The following is a 10,632-nucleotide window of genomic DNA, read 5'->3' as shown; positions in this document are numbered from 1 at the left end:
TAGAAAGACTTATCAGTTAGTCCAAATTTCATTATTTTTCTTTCTTGAAAAGTAGAGGAGAAATTACTACACATAGGAAAGTATTGGGGCCAGCAGATGGGATAGCAGTTATGTCGTTGGACTCCCAAATGGCTGATCACGGTTTGAGTCCCAGATCTGGTGGTTTGAAACTCATGCCAGTCATGTGTGTATGTGCATTCAAAATCCCAAGAGGAGTATGGAGGACAAGGGATTTCTATATGGCCATCCCCCCGGAGGGGCAATTTTCCACTTTCCTTCTTACTATCTCTCTCTCAATTTCTTTCTCTCCCTGGTGAACGTACACATCCTAAGGCAAAAACCACTTTTTTTAAATAAGTATTATAAAGTAGAAAACTCAAAAATAGAGAATACGATGGTCTATTATTTTCTAAACTAGATATAAGGAAAATTCTGATTTCATCTTTACACATATTGGAAGGAAGTAAAATGGAGATTAGTTGGAGAATTAGATTACTGTATGCTAACTATTCAGTTGCCACCCAGGATAGATAATGCATCAACCTGTTAACAGAAATGCCATTGTTTCACATTTCACAGTGCCTAGAGACTCAGGACATAATACTTATTTCCGTATTTCGAAGAAAACTTAAGAATTATAAAACTATTTTTTAAAAGTAGCTTTATTTTTACACTTAAAATCTGAGAAGGCTTTTTCCCCCCACCCAAGGAGTTCATAAATATAGGTGGCAGAGCAAGTTTATCATTTAAAAAGATCATGTTGAAATGGTAAAAGATGATATCCATAGGCATAGTCCAATCTCTAAAAGGCAGGGAATCCTCAAGCAGTCAGAGCACCATGGTCTGTAGCTTAATTACTGCACTCCACAGGAAGGGATAAAATTACTGCAATCCAACAAGGAAGAACAGATCCTACAGGGAAGGAAAAAGAAAGTCACAAAGTAGTATTGATGGGAAACTATTAACTAGGTTGAGTATCCCTAATCCAAAAATTCAAAATGATCCAAAATCTAAAACTTTGAGGGACATGACTCAAAAATAAATAAGCAAGCAAGCAAACAAGCATGCATACCTGACTTCATGTGGTAGCTTGGAGCTTGCAATCAAACAGTACAATATAAAATACTGTATAAGATTATCTGTAGGCTATGTGTGTAGGGTGTATATGAAACAAATTCCACGTTTAGACTTGAGCTCCATTTCCAAGATCTCATTGTGCAAATGCCAATATTCCAAAATACAGAAAAATTAAAAATCTAAAACATCTGGTCCCAAGCATCTTGAATAAGAAATATGCAGTCTGTATAACTAAAAACCCATTAAGGCACAACAAAATGAAAATGTGGGAAGAGAAGCCATCAATTTTAAACCCTAGATGCTATTATAATATCGTAATCATTCAAGTATAACAGGTACTATGTGTGTGTATGTATTTTATATATGTATATAATTTGTGTAATTATTAGTAAATGTTTAGATCTGTAGGAGTTCAATATCTCACATTTTAAACTATGAGAGTCAGTTGATATGTGAAAAAAATGAAGGTCTGTCCTGTCATACCAAAGTACAAAAACCTATAGTCTCTTCAAATAATTCTATCGCTCATTTAAGAAAAAATTTTCTCTTTCAAGCATTTGGTTCTTTCAGAACCAAAAAACATATAGAGTTAGTGTATGTGTGTATATATATATGTGTGTGTATATATATATATATATATATATATATACAAAATTACTATTAGTATCTCCATAGGAGTTCATAATACTGGTCCATATTTATGTTATAACTCCAAAAATTTTCTTTTCTGGCTGGAGTGAATTGGTAATTTAAAATAGATATACAGGTTACTATTGCAAGTCTACTGTTTTACATAGGATGATGAGAAATACTAAAATGAAATGTATCCCCAATAACCATAGGAATACATGATTGCAATGATCCTGAACTAAAACCACCAGGGCACAAGGTAGTGTATGTCACCATTTTACTGAATCCTTGCCTTTTTTGATAAATGTACTATAAACATTATTACTAATTCACTATACTCTCACCCAAATGACTCTACCTGATGAATTACCAAGTTTCCAACTTGACATGACATTCAGCATTTCTGTCCCAATGACCTTTGGGCTGCACGGTTATACTCTCTCGTTTTCAATGCCCAAAGTATTGGAAAACCTCTATGAGAAAAGAAATACACACAAATTTAAGCCTTCCATATTAAATTTTTAGGGTTGGGGAAAGGGTTGAGGTATAAGGATTAAAAGCTGAATTAAACAGATTTCTTTGGGTAGTAAGTTACAGAATGCCAAATCAACTACCTTAGGCAAAAGTGAAAATTTATTTTAAAGAATACAAAAAAAAAAATTAAGAGAATGTTAAATATAACTTCCTATTACCCAGCAATTACTATTGAGATCTGAAGCTGATTTCACAGAAGCATCAAATATCAGAAACCCTTAACAAAACAGAAGGATGAAGGAGTCACTAAAATTCTTCCTCCCTCAGTAAACCCAAACCCAAGTGGTCATCTGAGTGAACAGCAGATTTGCATATGAGAGACATGGAAGGATAGAACAGGAGGACAAAGTCTAAGAACATATCCCCCACCATGCGTTGTAGTATGACTAAGTGGTTTCTACACAAGTATCAGAGGTCTGGCTGTTTTTCTTGGATATCACCAAATAATATCTTTCAATTGGAAAGGAGACCCCAAAAAACCAAGATGATAGAATGAAAAACTACAATCAAGACAGTAAACAGGGAGGCTAGGTGGAGGTCAATGGTAGCAGTTGTGTGAAAGAAAGCCTTATCCAGATTGTTTTGGCAGGATTTATGCAATTGGGGTGACTACTCCTTTCTAGGACCTCTTAAAAAATAAAAAGCTCATAAGTTCATCATTTGACATGCACTTCAAAAACATGCAAAAGCATGATTATCTAGCCAGTATTACTAGAAATGGACCATAATTTCACCTTGTAACTATGAAATACTTGTGACTCTCCCGTTTCTTCCTCCTCAGTCATATTCTAACAGCATGATAGGAGAAGCAGCAGGAGAAAATGTACTCAGATTATACTCTCTAAAGCCTTTGGGTCCAGAGTTAGAAGTCTTGAAGAAAGGAAACCCAAACTTCATATAACATTGAAGATAGGGGCCCATTGTGATGATTTTTCATTTGTGAGAAGGCCCAATAAATATTTTATTTAAAGAAAATAATTCTTTAAAAAATTTATATATATATGTGTGTGTGTGTATATATTTTGACCAGAGAGAAACAGATCGAGAGAGAGAGAGAGAGAAAGCCAGCTACCAAGTCCAGGACTCAAACTGTGGTCAGCCATGTGGGAGTTCAATGCCCTCAACCACCACTCCACCTGCCGACCCCACAAAGATATTGTTAAAGAATAAGAAAATCAGATTTCACATAACATAATTAAAGTCAGTGATTATAAGATAAACACAGCCATTTGTTCCTCTGTTTCTGCACAGGTCAGACTGTTCCAAAAAAAAACAGATTGGAATGAAAATGTCATGTGAAGGGAGAACACATATACAACTGGACCCCATGAACAGCTCACCCAGGACTTGACCATAGCAGAGTTGATTCACCCTACAATAAGAAGTTCTTCTATTTCATTATCTCATTGCAAAAGAATCTCTCAAATAAGGAAAAAAAAAAAAAAAAGGACAATTTTGGTTATTAACAAGTCTTGAGTTTTTGTTTGTTTGTTTTTATCTTTTTTGGGGGGGGGTGGGAGAGATGTTTTTTGCTATGAGATTTTTTTTTTTTATTACACACTCACAAGAGAGACAGAGTGACAGAAAGTGAGAATAACCCCTCAGCAGGGATAGGTACAACACAGTCCCTTCTCCTCCATTCTCTTCTCTGGATTTTGGGTACGCGCACACACACCCACACACCCAGAATTAGTTTCAAGCCGCCACATCTGGGACTCAAACCATGGTCGCCCATGTGGGAGTCCAACAACATAACCACTGTGCCATCTGCCGGTCCCATTTGATTGGTTTTTAATTTTGCCAGAGGGTGTATGGGAGAGAAAGCAAGACAGCACACCCCCACCCCCATGGGGAACGATCATGCCACAATCCCTTCTCTTCCATTTTCCCCTCCTTTCTGGACTTTGGGGGCACACATGCATGCATACGCGTGTACAAACACACACACACGAGCTGCTGGGTCTGGGACTCAAACCACAGTGTCAGTCATATGGGATCCAGACACCTTAACCACCATACCATGGGCTGACATACAAGTCTTGAGTTTCATCTGCCACAGTAAATCAACAAAGACTGACTCAGCTCTAGTTTTAAATTTTCAGTGAAATACTGATTTTGAATCTTACCTCCACATTTGCAGACAGGAGGTATGGTTCACACAAGAATTTAAGAACTTAAATTCTTAAGGGACAGTATAGGGGAGTAAATACAGACAAAAACACCCCAGAGAAAGGAAAGTTGCCCAGCAAAGTCTTCTGGTATGATACCTTTGTTAACTGCAGGTTTCAACTCTAAATCACAAACTAAGACTTATCTCCTTGTTCAGAAAATACAATCTACTGTGTTTTTAAAGATCTAATTCACATAACTAAACAAAACACTGTGGACCAAATTTGGTCCAATGCTTAACCTTGGTATACTATTCATGTTTACTCTTACCAGAACACCAAAGACAATGTTAACTACCCTTAATCTCAATAGTCTCCTGCACTTACCGTTGAACATAGCACGATACTGGGATGTAGTAGGTAATATCTAATGCTGCCGGTTCATATGTGATGAAACTTTCAATGATAGTACCTAATGGTTGTTCCTAAACACACAAAAATATAAATTCAGTTATCTTAATTATATGTTTCAAATTCATTTTTACATATGCAGGATATGAAAACAGTCATTTTTATCTTTACCTTATGATACAAAGTAAATATGACTACACGATATAAAAATAAGAGCAGAATGGTAAGATGTCTGTTTTTAGCAGACGTTAATAGCTCCTGACAGTATCAGAAACATTGCACTTGTTTGACAGTTCAGTCTGCATAGGCAATTTATTTTTGTTTTTAAAGAGTTTTTGCCTTAGGGTGCACGTACTCTATGGAGAGAGATGGGGTGGGAGAAAGACAGTAAGAAGTCACTCCCCAGGGTAAATAGCCACACTGCAATCCCATTCTCCTTCCAGGATCTTGGGCACATACATACATACACACACACACACACCACACACGCAGGGTATGATTTTTAAACTACCGGGTCCAGGACTCAAACAACAGTCTGCTATGTGGGAGTCCAGTGACATAACCACTATGCCATCTGCTGGCCCCATAGACTTTTGATCAGAAAATCTGTTTAAATGCCAGGATCTGATTTAGACAGATTGAAATTACCATGAGTGTGAATTTGGGCTAAATATTTGACAAATTCAAAGAAGGTTACATCTTGTTTCTACCTGTAAAATAGAGATAATATAAAGCAGGAGGTGGCAAATTTTTTCTAAAATGGGCCAGAAAATAAATATGTTAGTCTTCGTAGACCATGCTGTCTTTGTCACAAATATTCATCCCGCTTCTGTGGCATAAAAGTAGCCAGGTACAATAACTCAATGAACGTGACTTCGTTTCAGTAAACTGAATTTACAAATATAGGAAGCAGGCTGGATTTGGCTTACTGGCCATAGCTACCAATCAGACATAAGCTATTATTTGAAATAGAAACTATAGTACATTCAACATAAATAAGATCAACACAAATATTCCCAAAGAGGGGCCAGCAGTAAGCACAATGGCTATGTCTCTGAACTCCCATGTAGCTGACCACGGTTCGAGTCCTGGACCCGGTAGCTTAAACTCACACTGGGCGTGTGTGCATGCGTGCCCAAGATCCCAAGAGGAGAATGGAGGAGAAGGGATTGCAACGTGGCCATCCTCCCTGGGGGTGATTTCTCACTTTCTGTTTCTCTGTCTCTCTGGTGAGCACACGTGCCCTATAGCAAAAACCTCCCTCTCTTAAAAAAAAAGTTAAAATATTCCTAAAGAAAAACAGTTTAAATAAGAACTTTGCCCATTCATTCACCTTTTGAGGGTAAATTCCATAGAATGTGCAAACCAATTAGCCTGCATTTAATTACATACTACAATTTAGAGTATTTATATTCTAAAATTGAAAAATATAAGTTACTATAAAAAATGATGGTCCTCTGAGGCCAGCAGATGCTGTAGCAGCTACTTTGTTGGACTCACACATGACCAACTGTGGTTTGAGTCCCGGACCCAGTGACTTGAAACTCACACTGAACACATGCGTGCCCAAGATCCCAGAAGGAGAATGGATTGCAGTGTAGCCATCTCCCCTGAGGGGTGATTTCTCACCTTCCCTTTCACTATTTCTGTCTATCTCTCTTTCACTGGCAAGTGCTTGCACCCTAAGGCAAAAATTTCTACAGAATATCAACAACAAAAAATGAGTCCTCAAATCTTTCACATGCAGATAGTCACTACTTAAACATGATTCATTTTTAAGTATACTATTTAACATGTAGGAATCATGATACTCAAAATTGTTACCTAGTACTTCAGGTTGTGCAAAAACAAATGAAATGCTCATGGTAAGAATTTTTTAGCATTATACAGTACAGTATTTATTACACATTAATGAATTTCTCACACATGGGAATGTATTAGTCCATGTACCTAAGAGTCTCAGAGTAATTTTACATTAGGAATAGATGGCTAATACAACCTAAGTAAGTATCGAATACCTGCTCTTTTCTCTCCCCTGACAACTTCATATCTTCCTATTTTAGTCGGCCATATAGGAGTCCAGCATCTTGACCACCAAACCACTTGTTAGCCTCATTGATTTATTTTCTTATCTTCCAAATAAGTTCTTATTACATCTCATAAACCAACCTTTGTGAATGGCAGTTGAGTTGCCTATCTGCTAAGTTAAGTACTAGCCATATGCTTGGGCATTTTGCGGGGGTAGGGTACTAGAGATACAGTAGTAAAATGATGGGGTCATTCACCTGAAGCCATTAATAGAATTAGCCCACCTGGACCATTTGTACCTAAAGTGAAACAAACACATGTGGTTCCAAAAAAATAAAACTAAATGGTCATCAGTAAACACAGCAACTTTACATGAAGCAAAAACTTTTAAACAGTGAAATGAAAGTTTTCTCGTTACAGAAAAGGTATCTTTCTCTTATTAACAGAGGACCTGTCTAACCTGATATGCCTTGTTTCATTGATGTTTCAAGACAAAAGCAATAACAAACGTGAGGAGGTGTGGCACTGTTTGTCAATAAAATGTTTATGTACCACAGAGAATAGAAAATCACCATCAGAGGCCAAAGAGATATGTTGACAGAAGGTTAATAAAGGAATGCACGGTTTTTAAAATCCCAAATTCTATGTCTTCCCTACTACGGAAAAGAAAGAGGCAAGAATAATCAATATTACATGAGCTATAAAGCCAACTGACAAATTTTAATCGCTGTTTCGATAACTGTTTTTGTAGCCCTTAAGCAAAGCTTATTTGTTAGAATAAAAATTGCTCTTACATTAATCCTGATGCCGCAATAAATAACAAGATAAAGGAACTCAAAGAAATTGTGATCAATTAGGTTGACAGGACAGCCGGTTCCTAAATAGAGTTCATTGGGCTGAACTTGCAGATTAGGCACTATCGGTAATCGTCTCAGCTGGACCTGGAGCCAGGATTCGGTACAGGTTATACGAACTGTTGAAAGAAAATAATACAAAGGAAAAATATCAGAGGACCTACTTACAAACAATAACTCAGGGAGTGTCCAACCTCCTAACTGAGCTGAATCCTCAACTATAGAATGAATGTTTGTTTGTTTTTCTATTTGAGTATTTTTTCCCCACTGTGAGAATAGGGATCAGTTTTTTAATCTCTAGCTGTCTCAGATTCATCAGAATGCAGAAAAACCTTAAGAGCTTCTTCCTCAGAGTCTCTAAGTCAAATATCTCCTCAGTTTTTAAAAAAATAATTCAAATTTCATCAATAGCTTTCATGAATACATTTTAAAAATATTTCCAAGTATAGTTGATATAGATCTAAAATAGAAAGGAAAAGTTTTGATTTTTTGGTTCCACACAATTGGAAAAAATCTATGATGTGCTTCCACTTAAAATTTTATTTAAAATATTTGAGCCAATTAAAACTTAATATACTATGTGAAAATAAAGAATTCTGAAATATGGCAGTATGCCAAATAACTTTTTATGATTGCTAGCTTATCAAATTTTCTTAGTCTTATTTCATTTTCATTACATGTTTATAAAGTTAGTTTTATCATTAGCCCATATTTACAAATGATAAACTTAATGTATCATAAATACTAAATAGCACAGCAGGATTAAAATCTGCAAAAGATATTTAGAGCCTTGACTCTGAGAAGGAATCATTTACAATCAAATACAGCTGTCCATCCTGCAGGACCAGAACACACAGACCTAAGCAACTTTCTCTCCCACTGCAGTTTTTTTTCTTTTTTAACCAGTCACTGCAAGCACTTCACATTCTGCAAAGTTTCAAACCAATCTCCAGAGAAAAGAAAACAAAACCCTAAAAGTATTAAAATAGCAGCCTCTTCATATCAGCTTATAGGGTAGATAATGAAAAAGGAAGTATGGGGTGAAGATGAGCAGATAAAGCTATCTGAATGCAGCCTGGCAGTCATTAGCTACTAGCAGCTGATCACCAGGTTACAAAAAATAAACCCCCAAAGTACGTTTATAAAAGCACCCCCACTGCTTGAAATTGCCACTTCCAGAATTCCTTCTTTTTCTTACAATTCTCTTGACCATGGATCAAGACAAAAAGAGTGAAGAGCACTCCTAATACTCCAGAGATCTTCATGGCTACCGATTCCAAACCAAGGTACCACAGGAAACAGGAAATCGGGCAAAGTGGGCCACTGCTGGTATTTATAGACCCCTTACCTATTCAGCTGTGGGTGATAATTTATCATTCTGGAAAGCACTAAGAACCTCTCCCCATAGTTTTAGCTTTTTGTGCTCACAGCTGAAGTTATCACCGTAAGTCAGAAAATCAGGGGAGAAAATGTGAAAAGTGGTGGCAGACTTTACCCACCACGATTGCATCTTTCCCAAGAATATGGAAGTATCTGAAGTTGTGTTTTACATAATATGTCATTCATCTCTACTGGACTGTTAAACCAGGGATTTACAAGATAACTTGGATGATACAAAATAAACATTTAATTGATTGAAGATGTTGCATACATATTCATTCTCCTTTCTTGTGAAGAACAGCCAGTGCCCTACTTCCCAGTCTATAATTCAGATCCAGTAAGCCTAGGACTAGATTCTCTAATCTGTTCCAGGAGATTTTGATTCAAGTAAAAAAAATCTGCACAATTGTGATCTAAGCTTTGGAAAAACACTACTTTCTGGTTTCTTTTTGCTTTCCCTCGAGGCATTTTACTACGACTGAATGTGTGTATGTATGTACATACACATACATATGCACATACATATGCATACAGTCACATACATATCCAGGGTGCTAAAGGCTTTATAAGGACATTTTTGGACAATTAAACCTAGGGATTAAAAGAAAAAACTTAAGAGAAAAGCATATTAGGGTAATAATATTACCTGTTCCCATATTATGGCAGAAGCAAAGCTCTAGAAAGTTCCATCTCAAAGTGAAAGCCTAATGAGTTTTAGAAATTACATAACATGCCATAACAGATTGCTGCAGCTTCAAAGTGCACAGTAACTGTTGGTGAATAGTGACAAATTTAGCTATATAAATATACAAGATGATGTAATAAAGAACAAGCAAAAGTTACATCGAAGAACATCAGAAAGCTCAAGGTAAAGTTCTATTAAATATTTGCATTACATTGCATGCTCTTTAAAATGAATAGAATTTAATTTAGGTTATGTGTTGGTTAAATTGTTTTTGGAAATGAAGGCCTTCCAGCAGATTAAATTTACAATAACCACGTTGGTGGATTTTATTCAACAATACTATTCCGGTTTTTTTTAATTATTCAAGAAGTGAACATACCATTATTTTAAATAGGTAGCAACATACAAGGACATAAAATACTGAAGTATCTAATTCTTATAAAATTAACAATCTTAAAGTAAATAATTCAGTGGCCTTTAGTATTTTTATGCGTGTGCAATCATTGCCTGCATAGTCCCAAAATACGTTCGCCTTTCTTCCCCCACCAGAAGAGAACCTATATCTGTTAAGAAACTCCCCACTCCTCCCTTTTTCCGTCCCATGGCTTATAACATTTGTTATTTCTTGTTTTTATTATTTTCATTATTACCATCTTAGTGTCGTGAAGACTATTTCATTGTGATTTTTATTTGCATTGTCCTAATGTTGAGCATCTTCTCATGTGCTTGTTGGTGATTTGTAAATCTTCTTTGGAGAAATGTCTACTCAAGTTCTTACTTTTATTTGCATCATCATTTTGTTATTGAGTTATAAAAGTTCTTTATATATTCTGTATACTAGACCTTTTACAGATCATTATTTTCTCCCATTTCATAAGTAGTCATCGAATATCCCACTTTGGATATTTCACAAAAATTTAATCAT

The 10,632-nt window shown here is 36.1% G+C and overlaps 1 protein-coding gene across 2 annotated transcripts; it reads right to left on the bottom strand.

Moving 5' to 3' along the window:
• Positions 1-665: 665 nt before the first annotated feature.
• Positions 666-8,929, bottom strand: LOC102473249 (oocyte-secreted protein 4A-like). Of its 2 annotated transcripts, none has more exons than XM_006147413.1 (5): positions 8,841-8,929; positions 7,583-7,761; positions 4,737-4,834; positions 2,066-2,180; positions 666-912 (listed from the first exon to the last, which is right to left on the bottom strand). In XM_006147413.1, the coding sequence occupies exons 1-4, from the start codon at positions 8,905-8,907 to the stop codon at positions 2,102-2,104; spliced, it is 423 nt and encodes a 140-aa protein (XP_006147475.1). In that variant the 5' UTR covers positions 8,908-8,929; the 3' UTR covers positions 666-912; positions 2,066-2,101. The 2 variants fall into 2 exon arrangements, with proteins under 2 accessions (XP_006147475.1, XP_006147476.1); XM_006147414.1 differs by having other exon boundaries at positions 2,078-2,180.
• Between the last annotated feature and the right edge of the window lie 1,703 nt (positions 8,930-10,632).

This window comes from Tupaia chinensis, unplaced genomic scaffold (genome assembly GCF_000334495.1).
Source record: "Tupaia chinensis unplaced genomic scaffold, TupChi_1.0 Scaffold000213_1, whole genome shotgun sequence".
Taxonomy (NCBI): domain Eukaryota; kingdom Metazoa; phylum Chordata; class Mammalia; order Scandentia; family Tupaiidae; genus Tupaia; species Tupaia belangeri.
This window is presented reverse-complemented; position numbering and strand designations above follow the sequence as displayed.